This window comes from Eriocheir sinensis, chromosome 65 (genome assembly GCF_024679095.1).
Source record: "Eriocheir sinensis breed Jianghai 21 chromosome 65, ASM2467909v1, whole genome shotgun sequence".
Lineage (NCBI taxonomy): Eukaryota > Metazoa > Arthropoda > Malacostraca > Decapoda > Varunidae > Eriocheir > Eriocheir sinensis.
The window spans coordinates 6,071,460-6,090,570 of NC_066573.1; the positions used below are offsets into that span (position 1 = coordinate 6,071,460).

Here is a 19,111-nt window from a genome sequence, read left to right on the forward strand (position 1 = left end):
GTAACTCAACTTCTATTACGCTTTATCTTTACCCATACCATAACACACCTCGCCCCCATCTCCCCCATACACTCCACGTCTGTACAAGCCCCATTACACTAACTGCACATCCCTTTCTCCCCCTAACAATCACCCCAGCTCCCCACTCCCAACATTTACAGTACCTCTTCCCCACACCCTCCTGACCTACACTCCCACACCCACGAGGATAGAGAGGATAGGTGGAAGGAAGGAAGGATAAATGGAAAGGAAAGGAAGTAAAAATGGAGACAGGGATGGAAAGGAATGGAGTAATCAAGGACGAAAGGAAGGAAGGGAAGAAAGAATGGAAGGATGGATAGAAGGGAAGGAAACAAGCAACAAAGAGAGAGAGGAAGGATGAAGAGTGAGGAGATGGAAGGAAGGAAGAAATAAATCAAAGGAGGAATGGAAGAGAAGGAAATAAGCAAGCAAGCAAGAAAGGATAAAAGGAAGGAAGGAAGGAATTGACCCCACCTGACACCTTATCCAACACACTCCACTCCACTCTCCTTATATAACACACTCCACTCACCTTATCCAACACAGTCCACTCCACTCACCTTATCCAACACACTCCACTCACCTTATCCGACACAGTCCACTCCAATCACCTTATACAACACACTCCACTCACCTTATACAACACACTCCACTCACCTTATCCAACACAGTCCACTCCAATCACCGTATACAACACACTCCACTCACCTTATCCAACACAGTCCACTCCAATCACCTTATACAACACACTCCACTCACCTTATCCAACACAGTCCACTCCAATCACCTTATACAACACACTCCACTCACCTTATCCGACACAGTCCACTCCAATCACCTTATACAACACACTCCACTCACCTTATCCGACACAGTCCACTCCATGCCGCTGAGCCTCTCCTCGAGCCGCTCTAGGAAAGGCTTTACGGCGTTGGGGAAGAACTTCGAGGTGTACTCCTCCTTCTTCTCCTCCACGCTCTTATTTGAACGCCTGGATGTATACAAGAGAAGGGACATGAGGAAAAGCATTTAGGTGTGGGCATTGTGGGTGGGGATGTGAGTGGGTGGCTTTTTGTGTGTGTGCGTGTGTGTGTTCGTGTGTTCTGGTGATGGGAAATAGCTTGAAGTAGATTGTCAGACTTATTTGCCCTGTGTTCACTACAAAATTACAACTCTTTCTCTCAACCTGACTTACTAATTAGGTGCCTAACTAATTAGCTAACACATAAACTTACCTTATAACCAACTAACTAAACCGTACTAACACGCTGGCTAACTTAATCCAACTAGCAACATAGCAGTCTGGGGTATATTGATAAACAGACCTACAGCAAAAGAGAACAAAACCACATGCACCGCTTCACAATCTCCGTTCTCCTCGCCTCATCCACGCACCAGATTTTCCAGCTATTGAAGTTTATCTCTTGCATCGTGCCCACAACGGCGAGGCAGAGGGTGGCGTCGAAGCTGTCTTCCGGCACGAGACCAGCTACCTTGGCGGCGTAGCTGGCGATGGCGACGCTGTTGAACAAAGGCTCGTCGTCCACCATAAGTACAGGAACTTTGCCGGTGAAAACAGCTGAAAGAGGATTGAAATGAAGAAAATGGGAAGGAAGAAAAGACATGGGAGGAATGAAGACAAGAAGGGAGAAAAACAGAAATGGAGGAATGAAGACAGGAAGGAAGAAAAGATAGAAATGAAAGAGGGAAGACAAAAATAGAGAAATCAAGACAAAGGAAGAAAGGATTGAAAGAAAAAAAATAGTATGAGGATTGAGGGAAGAAATTAAGGAAGGAAGGAAGACATGAAGGAAGAATTGAAGAAATAAAGAATTAAAATAATGAAAACGGGAAGATAGGAAGGGCAAAAAGGAGGGAAGGAATGATGGATGCCAGGAAGAAAAGAATAAAAAGAGACGAAAGGAGGACATAAGAAAGACAGGAAGAAGAAAGGAAAGAATATAAAGAGGAGAGAAGGAAAGTGTTATCGCTACCGTGTGTTAATATAAATCAACTTTCACCACAAAACGAGACCAACCACGATACAAGAGCCGCTGACATCACCTACTCTTCTTCTTGACGGGCCAGTCCTCCTTGTCGATCGGCTCGTCCTCGTAGGGTATCCCGGCGTAAGCGAAGATCCAGCGGGTCAGGTCGGCGGGGCCCGGGCCGTTGAGGTGGATGAGCCTGTACTGCGGCATCGTCCTGGAATGATGAAGATTTAACCCGTCCGCTGCGATTGGTACGGATTTCGCCATCACTGGTAGCCTGGTAACGTATGCTCCCAGGTCTTTCTGTCCCTCTGTGGTGGGTAGTGGAGTGATTCCCACGTGGTATTGATATGCTGGATTTCCCCTCCCAAGATGCATGACTTCACATTTTTCTTCACTAAATTGGAGCAGCCACTTTTTGTTCCACTCCTGTAGCTTTGGTGATGTCTTCTTGCAGGAAATCCGCATCCAAGGGGTTAACTTTCCCTTCCTCCTTTTTTAAATATTGCAGCAACAAACCCACTCGTAAGCTCTACAAACAAACTCTACAAACTTCACCTCTCTATACAGGCCACTCAGTTGATGTAAGTTCTAGTAATGTGAGTCTGCCAGATCCAGTAACCAATAAGCTCTCTTGGAAACACCTTTACGGTTAATGATTACACCCATATATTTTTTTTCTGCCAGCAATAGTATGGCGCAAATAGTCCAAGAAATCAGGTAATTGGAAGTCAAGTAGTATGTGGAATTCAACATAGACGAAAAACAATTTAGAAGTTCCTATTGGTTTTCGAGTCTGTAGAACTGGCCCATTGCACAAACCTTTCTTTTTTATTATACTGCTATGACGTCCTTGAGGGTGACGAAGAGGAGGTGATGTGGTACAGTGGAGGGCGCCGCGGCAGTACAGGACACGGATAGAGGGAGTGTGCCGACTTGGTCCACGCCGCTGATGGAGCCGGTCATTACATACAAGTGTTGGCCGCCGTAACTAATTGACCGAAAGCTGCGATTAGACTCGACAATTATCGTCAGCATCATTTGTTCGGTATTTATGGCCGGACGTCAGCTTCACAGTCATGGAGGACAGGCCTTCACAGTTTGTTTTCCTTTATAGAATTTACCCTTTTTCTTCTGCTTTACTCTCTGGTTATCAAGTATATTCATCCGATCCATTCTCCCATTACTGCTGTATGATTATCTTCGTTCAGACAATATGTATGTTGATTGTGAAAACGAATGCCTCATTATGTGATTAAGGTCATTAATAAAGATCCAGGTGTATCAATTAAGAAAATACTTGAATAAATATTGCAAGGCTCTGATTACACAACGTCAGTGTCAAAGTGTGTGCGTAGAACTTGTTTTCTATTGACATTATTATTGTTTAGTTATTTGCTTACCTTTCCCAACGTCCTCCATCTCTGTCTGATGTTAGTGTACTCCATCCTGCTCCGGCAAATGACTTCTACAATTTCCGGGTTGCCACTCTGTTACTCCGGTCGTTCGTCTGTTATCAGCTGTATGCATGATATGACCTGCCCAAGTCCACCTCCCAGTCTAAATCCTCATTAAAATATCTTCAATCCTTGTCTGTTCTGCAATTCATGGTGCTCGCTTTTTCAGTCTCTCCTTGTTATACCCAACAGTGTACTCGCCATTTCTCATTGTGTGCGTCTCAGCTTTCTCTTTAAATGCTTTGTGAGGCGCCTGGTTTCTAGATCGTATGTTAGGACTGACAATATATTGATTGTTCTTAATTTAGCTCTCATTTTCGCATAACTTTTCGCATTATTGTTGCAAATTTATGCTAATGTGGTGCAAAATTTTCTTTGGAAGACGATGATGACCTCAGTTTTTTCTTAATATCATATGGTGGTGTCAGGAAATTGGGTTGGAGTGAGGGATGTGAAGTCGTCAGTTTGGGACGAACTAGGCACAGTAACATGGCCGCCAACCCAGTTCCACCGGCGACACCTGCAGTTCATCGTCGCGCACTTTAAGTATATAACTCTGTGCTACTTCCACTATTACTACTACTACTACTACTACTACTATTACTACTGCTATCACTACTACTACTACTGCTACTACTACTACTATTACTACTACTACTACTACTATTACTACTGCTATCACTACTACTACTACTACTACTACTACTACTACTACTACTACGACTACTGCTATCACTACTTCCATTATCACTGCTACTTCACAACTAAAGTCTGTTCAAACTCTTCTCTGGTACCTAGGCAGTGCTTGTCAGGCCTCTCCTGGTTGGCTGGATTCCTCTCTCACTCTCATGAATGTTTTTCACTAATTTCTCATGTCTCGTGCTACATATTTATGGACGTGGTCTACTATTTGCTGACCCCCCGCGGTGTTCGCTTTGCCCATCACGGGAGCCGCGTAGTAATGTAAACGTGGCTGACCGTGACCGCAGAGTTTACCGCGTCACTGCCGCGGTAACGCTCCTCCCATAACACGGTAGTTGTCTTGTAGGCATTGGAGTTAGCGGCAATCTGGAAATCTCACTGAAAAAGCTTCTGATAGCCTGTTGGTGCTAAATGTGGCGGCAGATTTACCGAGACTTTTTTGAACTCGCATGAGAAAAGTGCAAAAGGCTGGTAGGGCAATGCATTCTGCTTATAGCACAGTGTCAATTCAAACAGTCTGTCTTGTTTAAGAGGAAGGCTAAGGCAAATATTATAGTAACACACAGCACGAGAGCATGTGTGGCTGACAGACAACCTCCACGAGAGCCAGAGAGTAACTCTGGTCAGGAGCGGCCTGACAAACGCCGCCTTGGTGCCGTAGGAACCCTTCGTTTGGACAGACTAGTAATTCTGCGTGAAAAGCATTTATGAGATATTTTGTTAACAGACAAACATGGGGGAGAACGATGAAAAAATACTATTCGCTTCCTCTGGCGATAAAAATTAACACCGTCACTCCTACGCGTGTTGAGATGAGGTGCAGAAACTCCAAAGCCCTTCCGTTGTTTCCAAAACGTCGATTCCTCCGTCAATAAAGGTAATTTAACAAAAAAGTAACATGAAGCATAGAGTCGTAATATCCTTTTTTCGTTTAAAAAAAATCGATTCCTTTGTCTTAGAAGATAAGCCATCGCAAAAACTTATTATTCCTTCTTTGTTTCCAAAAGGTTGATTCTTCTGGTGATGAAAATACCGCAGTCACTCTTCGCACGCCTGTTGCAATAACGCACAAGAGCTCCCAATATTCGCACACGGCCTTGCACCGGCCGTGTCCCGCGCGGTGGCACGCCTGACCACCTCACTCTTCAGCGGGGTCCTGCGCCTGCCACTCCGCCAGCAGCGCCTTCTCGGCCTCGTGTCACGCTAGGATGTGGTGTCTGGCGCCCCTAATGTGCTTTCTATTCTCGATGGTATTCGTGAAGATATACACTGACTAGCAACACCGCAGCTGCTCCTGGAAGCCCCCCACGGCCCCTCCTGGCGCTGCCAGAGCCGGGGGGGGGGGGGGGGGAGCACGCACAGGGTGCGGCATTGAGGTCTTTTCTGATGCCCCCTGCAGGAATGTTAACATAAGAACATAAGAACACAGGGAGACTGCAAGAGGCCGAATGGCCTAGCTTCACAGGGCAGCTCCAGATTCCCCCCCACTACCACCTGTCATCTTTATCCATGTAGCTATCAAGTCTACTCTTAAAACAAGCTATCGTCCCTGTACTAACTATGTGATTGCGGAGTCTATTCCATTAGCCCACCACCCTATTACTAATTAAACCAATGCCGGCCTATTTCCCTCCTAAATTTTTAATTTTCTAATTTAAATCCATTACTGCGTGTTCTATCCTGCTGGCTAATTCTCGGTACTTTACTTAATCGCTTTTGCTGTAACCCTTGACCCATTTGAATACTTCTATCAGATCTCCCCGCACTCTTCGTCTCTCTAAGTCTAGTGAATGTAAGTTGAGATGTTTCAGCCTATCTTGATATGAGAGGCTCCTCAGTCCCTGTGTGGAGAGGCGGGCGCCCTTTGATGTAGGGAGCAGCTTGGGGCAGTGGTATTGGAGCCCCCAGGACAGTCGAGGGGCAGGTTACCCCGCCATACAAGTTCCCATCCTGTAGTCCGTCTCACCCCGCAGGCCGTGGGTGGTTTTTCGGGGGGGGGCTGAGTGGAGAGGTGGACACCGCTCTCAACTCCAACTCGCTGCCGTTCCTTGCTAGGGCTGCTGCTCGCCTCCTGCTAGCCCGCCTCACACAGTAGGCCGTGGGTGGTGTATACGTTCTCCAAGCTTCTGCCTTGCTGCCGTGGTGCTCGCCTCAAGTCTACCCCGCTTCTGGTCCTCTTCCTCCTCCTCCTCGCTTACTCATCAGCTTCTCTCCTCCATCACGTGATCTTTTAACCCCGCATTACTGACTCTCTCCCTTCCGGAACATTCTTTTACAATCAAACCCCTACCTATCTAACTAACTAGTTATTGGTTTCTTGGAGGGGTTCGAGGCTTTGAGATGAGGGATTTCAGTAACTCGTTCATATATTCGCTCATTCGCTCGCAGTGTTATCTTCTCATAACCTTTTACGCACTTACATTCCTCAACTACCCATTCACTCTTTCACTCATTCACTCATTCACACTTACTCACTCTTTCACCGACTTACTCACATTATCTCATTCATTCATGCACTCGCTTACACTTACTCGGTCTGTTACTCACTGACTTACTCACATTCTCGTTCACTCACATTCGGACCGTTACACCTGAATCATCTTGGTCATCCTCCTCTGAACTGATTCTAGCAAGTTGGTGTCCATTCTGTGGTGTGGGCACCAAAACTGGCCAGAGTAGGTGTGTCCTGGGCTGGGCAGCGGCCCGTTGCGCCGCCCCGCCCCACGCGCGGCGCGGCTCGGCTGTTTGTTTACGCGCGCCACGCCGGGCCCGGGAAGAGGCGGCCCGTCACTCACTCTCCTCCTGCAGCAGCTCCTCGTGTCTTGCCGCCCAGCCATGAGTGCCGCAGGTGAGCCACACACGCCCGCCGCCACGCCGGCACCCCTGCAGCCCGGGGGGCGAGGCAGCGCGGCGCCTGCCGCTAGATAATTCAAATGTCGGCCGCGGACACCCGGGCTGGGTGCTGGGCCGCCCTCCCGACACCCTGTGTTCCCTGCACCCGGGGCACGGCACGCCAGGTGTGCCCAGGGGCGGCCCCACGGCGCTGTGCCAGGGCCGCCGGGGCGGTGAGTGCAGGTTGAGTAGGAGTAGCATTGACGTCCTTATTTTCCTATTCTAAAGAGGCTTCAGTCTTGCACCACATCGGTAGGCTCCTCCTGGCGTCACCAAGTTCTTACGGCGATGATTAAAGGCCGAGAAAGGTCAAGTGATGCACCCACGGGAACAACCCAGGGCTTGCGTACCTAATGACTGGGACAACCATAGGGACTAAATTCTGATCAAGACACCTGACCATTACTGCTTGATATTAGTCCAGAAGTACACCCACCGAAAACTTAAATATATTGTAGCTTAGACAATAAGTTTCCTTAATAATTGTTCAATCACCCTACTTTAAGGCGTAATTTTCCGAAAAATGGAAGCCGTGGAATTATTGCGCCATGTTGCTCAACTGGTTCTGTGTCTGCCCACAACGGACAAGAACAAACCTTTATGAATTCTTTAGTGAACTTAAAGTTAGTGGAGGAGAAACTACATTTAGCAGAAGCTATTTGGTCCACTAACTGTTTCCAAAGTTAGCAAAAACACTGAACAGTTAACAAAAAAGTTAGCTTCATTAATTAGCGGTTGGCGGATTAGCGGAACCGTGCCCACCACTGTATTTCAATCTAAAGAAAAGTCTAATGAACATGATGATTGTAATATAGTTACAGGGTAATAAGTCTACTCAGTGCATGGAAGGATTTTTAATGAGAGGCTGAAGAAAATAACTGAGAAAAGTGTAGGTGATGACCAAGGGGCTTAGGAAAGGGAGGGGTTGTGTAGACCAAATGTTTGTGTTGTAAATGTCAGTTAAAAATACCAAGAGAAGGATAAGAAGCTGTTTGCTGCTTTCATGGACCAAGAGAAGGCATATGATAGGATTGACAGGAAGGGTTTATGGAATGTTCTAAGGATATATAGTGTGGGAGGGTATTTGCTGGAAGGAATCCAATCCTTCTATTACATGGAAACATGGAAACATGGACTAGCAGGCAGCAGAAAGCCTGTTGGCTCATTACTAGGCTGCCTGCGTTCAGTGATTTAATCAATCCGTTGGCCACAGGAGTGGCTTGCAGGGAAGGATTAAAGCACTTGTGTACCTACTCTTGGGAACGTTCAGTTCACTCCTGTTGCAGCAAAGTGGCGATCAATGCGTTTCTTGAAGGAGTTGATGGTCTCTGCGCTAACCACTTCTGCAGGAAGGCTGTTCCAGTGGCGAACAACTCTATTCGAGAAATAACTCCTGCCGATGTCGGTATTGCATCGCTTTGCTTGAATTGTTTTTCCGTTGTTTCTTGTTCTCAGGTTAGTTTGTAGCGTGAAGAGTTTGGAGTGATCAACGTTGCTGAGCTTGTTCAGGTACTTAAAGACTTGTATCATGTCTCCCCGCAGTCGTCTCTTTTCTAACGTGAAGAGGTTGAGTCGCTCGAGTCGTTCTTCATAGGGTTTCGTCCACAGTGATGGTATCAAATTCGTGGCGCGGCCCTGTACTCTCTCAAGTAATTCAATGTCTTTCCTGTAATTAGAGACCAGAATTGCACGGTATTCCAGGTGGGGCCTTACCAGCTAATTATACAAGGATAACATAACTCCGGCGTCTTGTATTCGAAGTTCCTCGATATGAACCCAAGCATTGTATTGGCTTTCTTACAGGCGGACTTGCAGTGTTTTGTTTGTTTCAAGTCACTGCTGATGGTGACCCCGAGGTCTCTTTCCTCTTGCACAACATGTAGAGTGCGAGTGCTTCTGTAAGTGTGAATGATGAGTTGTGTGAAAGTTTTGGTGTTGGTATGGATGTAAGACGGGAGTGATGACACCAAGGCTTTTTTTATATGTACATGTCGGTTGTATGAGAGAAGTGACAGCCACAGTGGGGGAGTTTGGTCCAAGGCTGGAAGTGAGAGGTACTACAGATGAGTCACTGGTGGCGGGCATGTTTGTAGATGATACAGTATTGTTTGCAGAGGATAGTGGATGAGTTTCACAAGGTGTGTAAGAGTGAATGACGGAAAGTGTAAAGTTATGGTATTTGAGAGGATAAAAGAGCAGACTATTGATTTTGCAAAGCTGTACAGAGTTAGAGCAGAGAGCACAACAAAGTATAGGATAAGACTGGGGGAAGAGAGAATGGAGGAGGTGACTGAGTTTGAATATTTGGAGAGTTTTATGGAAGTATGGTAGGTGAGGTGAGGGACAGACAGGTAGTAGGTGCAATGGAGAAACATGAGAGAAGAAGTGTGAGCATGGAGGTAAAGAGGGGAATAAGAAACAGTATTATCCTGCCAACTCTGTCATATGCATCAGAGACATGGACATGGAGTGCAGCACAGCAATCAAAATTACATGCAGTGGAAATAAGTTACCTGTATATAAGAGGTGCATTTGGTGTTTTAGTATGAAATGGAGAAAGTAATGGAAATGTGTATGAGAGATCTGGTATGGGTGTGACAGCAAAAGGAGTGTATTGTGGAGTCGTTGAATGGGTGAAGTGCGTTACGCTGAGATGGTTTGGACACGTGATGAGAAAGAATTTGTGAAGAGTGTTTGAGGTAGGGGGTGTCAGGGGAAGACCACCTGTGAAGTGAATCAATAGGGTGAGCGAGTTGGAAGTAGCAGGATTGAGTGTGCTGAGAGGGAGTGCCAGAACAGGGAGAGATGGAGACACTTCTGCTGCGGCCACCCCCACGAAGAGAGTTTCTGTGATGGAGCAGGGCGTCAGAGATATATATAGATATAGATATAGATATAGATATAGATATAGATATAGATAGATAGATAGATATAGATATAGATATGTACTGTGTGTGTGTGTGTGTGTTTTCATTCTTGGTTTGGCTGGAAGTTTTGATGCATCTTATTCTTTTAGATCATTAGTTTCTGCTCCTGGATTGACTTTAAATTTAAATCTAGCATTTATGTCTTAGATGTTTCCTTTATTGGTATTTCTGATTTTAATTGCATCATCATTATTGTGTGACAAACTTCATTTGTTGGCTTAACTTAGAAGTTACCTGTACATTTTTATTCATTTATTATTCATCTTTTTGTAGTGAGTTTCCTTAGATGATTTGGCTGTAAATTCAACAATCTTACTTCTTTTGTGGTATTTTCTTTTGTAAGTTTTGACTTTAAATCTATCTGTATGTATTTTATTCCTTTTCATGATGGGTTTTCTTTGTTGGTGCTGCAGGTAAAGGCATGTGGGCCTCCATGGTGTCGCTGTCCCAGGCGGTGCAGCGGGCGGTGGTGGAGACCAGCGGAGGGACACCCGAGGCGCTGGAGGCTGGCCACGACCTGGAGCTGGTCCTGCAGAGGCACCGCAACACCTTCATCTCCCTCCTGCGCAACCCTCCCAAGAATGCTAGCGAAAGGTGATTTGTTGGGTTTGGTGCACCGTGCCACTGAGTTCATATATCAGGAAAAAAAAATCCAGAAATCTGAGCTAATGTATAGAAAAAGCCTGTCAAAATATAGAATCTGAGGTGATGAATAAAAATACTCTGATGTCAAAACAAGAATCCGAATTGATATATAATAATGCTCTTCTGACTAAATGAAAAATACTTGGCAAGTTTTATTTTTTACCTTATATAAGTTCTAATCTTTGCTCAGTTTTCCCCCCAGTAGTTTTTTTTCTGATATAAGAACACTCATCAGACAGGGTTTTGGTTCTTTGAGTTGGTGTTCTTTCTTTCTTTACAGATATAGAAAGTCAGGGAATTCATGTTTGATAAGGAATAAAGTAACAAATTGATGTTTTTATAACTTTTTTTTTTCTTTTTTTATATAAGTTGATTAGGTGGACTCAGACTGTTTATATAGTGGCATTTATGTAATTAATCCCTAACAGTTATCTTGCCTAACTTCAGATGAGTTTTCATGATGTGTGCTCAGTATAGACATGTGACACTAAATAGAATAAACAGTTTCTCATAACTATAGATTTCTTCCTCATCAATATGTTAGATAAGTTAAACAAAATCAAGATTTGTCTGTGTCTTTCATTAGTTGCACTGTTCACCCATGCACTCTTGTGGATTAGCTGCTGTGTCCAAAGGGATAACGTTTTATGAATGGCTGTACTCATGCACCTCTAACATAATTGACATGAATTTTCACAATCAACTTTCTCCAGCCTGAATAGTCAATACTTCCATTTATTTCCCATTTTCTCTGTCTCCCCTATCTGTATCTCAACATTTAGAAGTATATTGTTCAGTATCTGAGTAACAGACTCCTTTTCTTTGCAGGCGGACATTGCAGTGTGCCAAAACAGAACCGGTCACACTGCCGGGTCACTCAGCACCAATCAAGCTGTCTGAGTCATTTGTGAATGAGGCCATCATCATATCCGACATGTTCAACATGAGTGAGATGTCTGCAATGTCATTGCTGCGCTCTGCTGAGGAGGAGTCAACACTTTACCCCGGGGTGGCAAGAGGGCTCATTGCCATTCTCTTCTATTACGACAGCAGAGTCCACCTGGCCAACTCCCTCAAGACCCTGATCCAGGCTCGGCAAGGCATCTCTTGGGTGTTGCTGCCTGAAAATGAAGAACTGTCCCAAAGTATTACAAGATACCTGGAACCTATTTTAACTATTAATTTAGTAGATAGAATTCTTGAGCTCATCACAGCAATGGACATCACAAAAGAAATAGAACTTCTTCAACAGAACTGTGCACTGGGGGATGCCAAACACAGGAAGCTGGTGTTGGATAAGTTTTCAGCTGTTCGCATTTTGCTCGCTGAAGCATTGTTTTGTTGGGCAGCACAGACTCCTCTGAAGAGAGATGAATGTCGCCGCCTCTTGGCGCACCTGTCCAAGGTAAAGCTTACTGAGACCAGTGATGGCTCCCTGGACCCAGTGAATCTGTCACTCCTTATGGCCCTGCTCTACAGTCTGGAGGCAGGCCATTTATTAGTCTCAGAGGACATAACAGAAGCTCTTAGTCAGTTTCCAATAACAAATGATAAAAAGTTTGTTCAAGAGATTCATAGAGATATTAAGTCTGATCAACCATGGGAGACTCCAGGCTTGAAGGCCATTGTGCAGTTGGCTTGGACAGTTAGTCTTGCCAACCTGAGGCATGCAGTTCCCACTCATCTTGCTGACATAGATGCTATTTTGGAAGAAGATGATGCCATTTTAAATGAGGCTCTGAAAGGAAAAGTGTTCTCTTTTATTCAGAATTCCATACTTTCCAAAAAGAACACTCCACTAGATACATTTCACTGTCAGCGTCTCCATGCAATACTGTCAGACTTCATCGTCAACTCACCTGACCGAGTCAAAGGAATGAAAAACAGAGCTGATGAGAACTCAAGGCTAATAACAGCCAATCTCAGAGAGAGTCTGGAACCCCCAACCAATCTGGACCAGCCCTTTGAAGAGCTCTTGACTTGTTTGGCTGCTCTGTACCAGGATGGTCAGTGTGGTGAGCTGGTGGAAGATTACTGGTGCCCCAGTGAGATCCTGCCCACCGCCTCCCAGCCATACCGTGGGCAAGGGTCGCGTCAGATGGCCCTGTTCAAGTTTGTCAGACTTCCTGGAGATTTCCTGCCTCCCTCACTGTTTGTGCCTTATGTGAATTTGCTGACAAGCCTTGCTACAACACCTCGCTCAGCACAGTATGTGTACAACTTCCTTCTTATCAACAGTCAGCCACTCTCTCAAGGAAGTAACCTTGCATGGGACCACTTCATGACTGCTTTGAATCAGTACTACAGCAACCTGAGGATGGAGGAGCCTGGGGCCATGGACACCATGTACCGAGTGCGCGGGGCTCCTCGGGGCATCACGCCTCAGGAGGTGCAGGGACTCCTTGCAGTGCTGCAGCTGCTCTCTCAGGTGGCTGAGCAGGATGAATTGTCTCGGGTGGCCCTGTGTGACAACGCTGCCTGGGCCACGTTGTGTGTGTTTGTTGGCCTCCTGACATGTGCTGTGCCTCTCGCCTTGAAGGTTGAATTAATTAATGCTCTTGCTGCATTCAGTCGCACACCTGCACTGGCACAGCGTATTTGGGAGCTGATTGAAGGAGCCAAGCTGATTCCTCTCCACGAGGGTGTTGCAGGATATCAACCTCGAGGATTGCTTGTTGATATTGAAGAAGTTGAGTCCAGCAGAGAAGAGTTTCCTCTGACCCGATCCATTCTAAAGCTGTTAAGTATTCTTGTGCGGGCAGGAATCCCGCCCATGCTGGGAGCATCTACCCGACACCCTGGCTTTCGCCCTTACTTGGACATGATAAGGGACCAAATATTTTTGCGACACAATTCTCGAACTTACCGGGATGCCAGTGAACGCTGGGCTGTGGCGCGTGGCTGCCTGGAACTATTACATCAGCTGTTGACAGAGCATTTACACCCAATCCCCACAGCCATGGACCAAAGAGCCACCCAGCCTCCAGGCTATGCCATTCTCCTAGAGATGGTCCAGGAATCTCAACTACAAAAGCAAGTTCTTTCAGTTTTACATGATGGAGTTCATCTGTTGGAGCTGTACAAAGAAATACCTGGACAGAAAGATCTCCATGCTAGCCTGTTGTTGGTAGTGCAGCTGTTACTCTCTGCTCAAGAACACCAGCACTTGGTACTTGGACCCTCAACCAAACCTGAGGTGGTGCTCTGTGTGGAACGTTTGTTGATGGGGAATAACATGCATTCTGGAGCCAGTGATCACCTCCTGAATGTGGTGCGGTTGGTGGGCCATCACCAGGAATTGCCCAAACATGCTGCATTAGCCTGCCAACTGTTAGCCAACTCTGCTGCAAGACCCAGCTCACAGTCACATCTCCTGTCACTAGTCACTGCCACTGCAGCAACAGCCACAGCTGTCAGACACAGCTTTGTGGAAGTGATTGACCATGCAGCTTTAAACTTTCCGGAACATTTAGAGGCTGCAGATGCAGCATTGAAATTACTTCTTAAATTTCTCAACCTCCCAACACCAAATGTTGCTCATTTCTTGCTGGGTTACATTGCCGACGACATGACTACCCTGAGGTCTGACTTACTGGATGCCGGGGCCCGTGGGTATCCTCGCACAGCACTGCATGCAGTTTTGGCAGCTCTTCCTTCTTGCCCTCCAAGCCTGTCTGAAGTTGCTTATAAATTGATTTATGAACTATGCAGTGATAGCACAACATCTGCTGCCACCTTGAGATATCTTCGATCTTCGCGGGACCTTCTTTATCGAACCGTTGCCAGCATGGGGCCACCTCACAATGATTCAAAACTACGTCTCCTATCACAAGGCTGGATTCTCCGCTGTGTGGCTCTGGAGCTGAGGTACCACGCAACACATCAGCAGCGGTCCCAGCTAGCAAGGTTAATTCACTTACTGGTGGCAGGAGCAGAACTCGCTCAGCAAGAGCCATTGGATGTTTCTCAGGGATGGGTTGGAGGCATCAGTGGTGGACGCGGCCCCCTTCTAACACTGCTGGATGCTGTTGATCTCAGTATAGATTCTCCACCTCCTCTGCAGTGTGAGTATGTGCCAAGAGCATCAGAACTCATCAGCAGCTGTGAAAGTTCATCTACAGAAGGACCCGTTGTTAATCTGAAACTGCTTCATCAAAAGTTAAGATCACTCATACAGGAAGGGAGTTCAGGAGCTTCCTTGAGTCCACATGACCCTCTGCAAGAAGAATTGGAGAATGTCATGAGTCATGCTTTGTGTCTCAACCAGACAAGGGTGCTCCTCTTTGCCCACAGACACTTTTTGGAGGGCTGGAGACAAGTTGTTGAGGTTGTTGTAGCTGTAACTCCCCCAGACTTAATAGAAACAGCCACTCACCACACTTTCCTCCACACACTGACGCATGATCTGACCCGTCGCCTGTTGGATGACTCTGCCCTCCCTTCACTCACTACCCAGCTGGTGTCAACACTGCTCATGCTCGTTACAACTCTGAGAACTCTTCATGCCAGACCATCACATCACCATCCACAGTATATCTCCATGCTTGATAGTGGAAATTCCTCAGTTCAGGCAGAATTCCCTTCATCACTGCAGCTGGTGTTACGTGGACTCGTGGAGTGTGTGGCAAGATTCAAGCAGTGTAACCAAGGCGTTCGTGCATCCACTTATGCTGCCTTGCTCAACTACTTGCAGATTCGAGCAGACCCTCTAGACAAGCTTGGAGAGAGCTCGGACACTTACCAGTCTCTGTTATTAGCGCCAAATGAAACTCAGGAGGAGCAGTTTCACAGAGAAAATTATGATGTCGTCCGGGAAGAGCTGCCACATCTGGTTGACATACTGGCAATAGAAGCTGGAGTGGGCCACCATGTATGTCAAGTGTTGGCCTTGACTTGCCTCAGCAGTCTGGCGGCCTTGGAGCAGCGGGCGACACCCCTCACTAACGACTCACTGTTGCTCTCTCACCTAACTGACCACGGACACTTGCACCGACTGCTGGATGCTCTGAGTTCTGACGACCAAAAGCTTCTGACACTCCTCACTGCTGATGATGATGACATGCGCCCACTCTATGTGTATGAGGCGCGCATGTCTCTCTTGGCTCGCCTGGCTTTGTCTCCAACTGGCGCTCAGCAGTTGCTTCAGTCGGGACTGACCACCCGTCTCTCTGAAATGGAGGCCTTGAGCTACCGTCCTATTAGGTACATGCAGTCCACAGGCAGTGAAGATTTTCTACCGAGCACTGTCCAGCGATACCAAACTGTGTTGATGGCAGCCCTCAGAGTTTATTTGGCAATCCTCACCTCCCTGGGAAGCGATAACTATTCAGCCACAGCCCATTTGTTGAGATTCCTTGCAGCACACAGTGAGGCTCTTGCTAGTGGACTTTTTGTGCCAAATGTTCCTTCTCTGCAAGCTTTAGAGGAAGTAGCTTTGTTATCAGCTGCTGTTGCTGGCGCTGCTGCTCCAGGCCATCTTGCAACCATAGATCCATCAATGTTAGAATCTGGAGCACAAGGAACAAGACTCCAGAAGCTGCTGTTGGCATTGCTCCCACATGTCCTTCCACAGAGCCGCCTGGCCGGGGCTCTGGAAGTGTTGCCAGAGAATGAGGAAGGTGTAAATGTTAGGGAAATGGCACGCACAGCTATCCTAACCACCCTTGCTTCTGTCTTGAATTATGCCACGTCCCAGCTTATTCATGGCAGAGCAGCTGCCCGTGATGTCACACTCATGTTTAGAGCATCAATGGACAATGGCACGCCAGCAGGAGTAGTGGGAAGGCCGCTTTCATTGGCAGTGCTAGTAGAGTGTGCCAGCCAAGTCAGTCAGCACTTCTTTGTGGCCAGGAATGCTTGTGAAACTGCTACGGCTCATTTACAAGCACTGGAGGGTAACCAGCCCGTGGAACACCTGCGCCAGTACGTGAGCAGCACCTTGGCCGACTCAGCCTCTCCTGCAGCTGTTCGGAGACTAGCCGAGGATCATCTCAGTCAGGTGGTTGCCATGCACAGGCAGCAGGAGCAGCTGGCTGTCCATGCTGCTGAATCTGCAGCTTTTCTACTCTGGAAGCATCTGGAATATTTCATTTGTCATGCTCCCTCTGTGCCCGGCTCAGCACAGGAAGACCCCACGGGCAGGGAGGTGGGGGTTGCCCGTACCCTTACCTCAGCAGAGGTGGAGAATTTGCGTAAACAGGCCAGCTCAGCATTGCAAGAGGTGTTGCCTCGACTACAAAAAGTACATGAAGAATATTCAGTGGAAAAAGGTCATGTTGCCTTCTTAGCCGCTGCTGTGACAAGAATCAGAAGAATTTTGGTTCCATAGTCTGATGGTGAAGGAAGGGGAGGAGCTTCTTTTTAGACACTGGTCATAAAAGTTTGAGTTGCAGTCGACTGGCATTGATTGTACGTGACCAGCACGTTAGCAGATGTGTTTAGCCACTTGAAAAGCTTTCATAAATTGCTTCAGCTTGTTCATTTTATTAAGTGAATCCTTGTTTACTGTGTATCTTGCTGTTAAGGGAATATAGTTGGGTCATAGAATTTAGTGTACATGTGATGTATCACTGCCATCTTCTCATTAAGTGTTGATTTTGTTTAAAGTTGGGGAAATGTTTGTATGAATTACCAGATTGCTCTTCATCACTTTACGTGACCATCTTTGCCTAATAAGTTATTGTTGCAAGCTGGGTGGAGAGGAACTTTATTTTTTAATAGATTTATTTATTTACTGATTTTTTTACAGTTAAGGAGGCATTCATATTGTAGAAAATAGAAAATACAGTCAAAGTAAGGATGAAGATACTGGCAAAATCCTGCATTAGGAATTTGAACAGCATAGGTGTGAGCTAGAGCAGATAGTTGTGTGAGTGCGGCCTCAGGAGGGGTGGAGGCTTGTAGTTAGTAAGTTAAGAAGAGCAGTTAGCTGTGTATGTAATGAGTTAGGAAGCAAGAAAACTTTATTTCATTATAATTTATCCTTGTATTCAGTTAATGTAATTTATTTTCCATAATTCCTTTTGTACAGTATTTTGCTTATTGTTTCTTTGATCAAACATGATTATATGAGGCATTCTGTTAAGGTTCATTCGAATAGACTACATTTGGAAAGCAGTGTATCAATATTCTGTGCTTAATACCCGATATGTTTCCCAGTGTTTTGATATTTTGTACTGTGCTAAGTAGCCTGGCTCAGTGAGTTAATGTTATGTGTGGTGGGGCATTGTCAGACGCAGAAGAGTCATGTTCTCTTTGCTCTAACTGGTGCTTCCTGTCTTCAACTTAGATGTTTTTGTAATTATCTCGTATCACTTTGTTATCCCACTCATTAGACTGGGTTGTCCCTCCTCAAGTGTGTTCTGGCCATGCCCTCACTATGTATTTGCTGCAACCCAACTAAGCCCATAAACCCTGCCCCCTCTCTAACCCTCTACCCTGAGTACAGTAAACTCCAGTTCCATGGTAATTTCTCTCCTATGAAGATGGCAACCTCATCCACTCAGCAATGTCTCCAGAAAGGACAGGGCTTAGGGGACCAGTTGAGTGGTGGCAACTATGGTGTCCTGTTTTAATCTTTGCCACAATCCGACAGCTTTGAAGGCAGTGTGGGTGGGGCCTGCTCGGGGAGTTCCCTGGCCATAGCGCTGCCAAATCTTATTTAATATATTCAGAATATTTGATACACAATTTCAAATAGTTCATAGATGACATATGAGGGAGAGTCATGTCTTGGGGGTGATGCAGCAGCGTTGTGGAGAGGTTCAGCCCCCACCCAAACTGACCATATATTTGTGTCGGACTATAGGTATTGTGCTTTTTATCATTGGTACCATGTATAGAAAACAATTGTTGCCAGTAAGAGCCTAATATGTACAAATTTTTCAAAATGGATCACTGACAAGTATTTAAAAAAATGATGATGAAAAGCACTCCTGCATTTGATATCCAGTCTGAATGAAAGGTTAAATATTGAAAAATAATGGAAGTATGTGTTGTGAGATGTACAGTTGTTGGGTCAGACTAGCATTGTAAGCAGTGACGCCAAGCATTTGTCCGAGGGCTGCTACTCTGCAAAGCCAAAGCATCAGCTGTTAGCGTGAAGCCAGCTGCACCTCAAGGGCTGCCACAAGTGTTGCCTGTGGTGGCCAAGGCCTGACCTGCCTTCATGAGGTGGCTTTGTTGATTCTTTTTTAGTCATTGTTTTTATGGTTTGCCTGATATTGGGTTTTATTTATATACTATATGTTGCTGTGTGCATATGCCCCAGTGAACTATAGAGTAACATAGGCAAGATTGAGAGGAAGAGATTTGTGGAAGGTTTAGGGCAGTGTTAAAAATTTGGGAAGGAAAAAGGAGTATTTGTGTTAGTGGACATGAATGCAACAGTTGAAAGCATAGAGATGGGATGTGGTTTGGAAGCAGGTATTGAAGGAGTGAATGAGAATGAACAATATCTTGTGGATGTTTGTGCTGA

General features: G+C 46.0%; 2 protein-coding genes across 2 annotated transcripts in view; one reads left to right on the top strand and one right to left on the bottom strand.

The window, feature by feature from the left end:
• Positions 1–2,973, bottom strand: part of LOC126987467 (hematopoietic prostaglandin D synthase-like) — a 4,066-nt gene extending 1,093 nt beyond the window's left edge. Inside the window, exons 1-4 of the mRNA XM_050844438.1 lie at positions 2,835–2,973; positions 2,090–2,226; positions 1,417–1,600; positions 883–1,012 (exon numbers count right to left, since the gene is read on the bottom strand). Of these exons, the coding sequence (XP_050700395.1) occupies positions 883–1,012; positions 1,417–1,600; positions 2,090–2,222 (447 nt within the window). The 5' untranslated portion in view covers positions 2,223–2,226; positions 2,835–2,973. The remainder of the gene's footprint in view (positions 1–882; positions 1,013–1,416; positions 1,601–2,089; positions 2,227–2,834) is intronic.
• A 3,880-nt stretch (positions 2,974–6,853) lies between these two features.
• Positions 6,854–18,566, top strand: LOC126987531 (nuclear pore complex protein Nup205-like). Its single transcript, XM_050844537.1, has 3 exons — positions 6,854–7,019; positions 10,404–10,584; positions 11,464–18,566. Exons 1-3 carry the CDS (start codon positions 7,007–7,009, stop codon positions 16,961–16,963), a joined length of 5,694 nt encoding a protein of 1,897 aa, XP_050700494.1. The 5' UTR covers positions 6,854–7,006; the 3' UTR covers positions 16,964–18,566.
• The last annotated feature ends 545 nt before the right edge of the window (positions 18,567–19,111 follow it).

Coding starts and splice junctions, on each gene's coding strand:
- LOC126987531 (XM_050844537.1), top strand. Junction 10,585..11,463: donor CCCAAGAATGCTAGCGAAAG/GTGATTTGTTGG, acceptor TTTTCTTTGCAG/GCGGACATTGCAGTGTGCCA.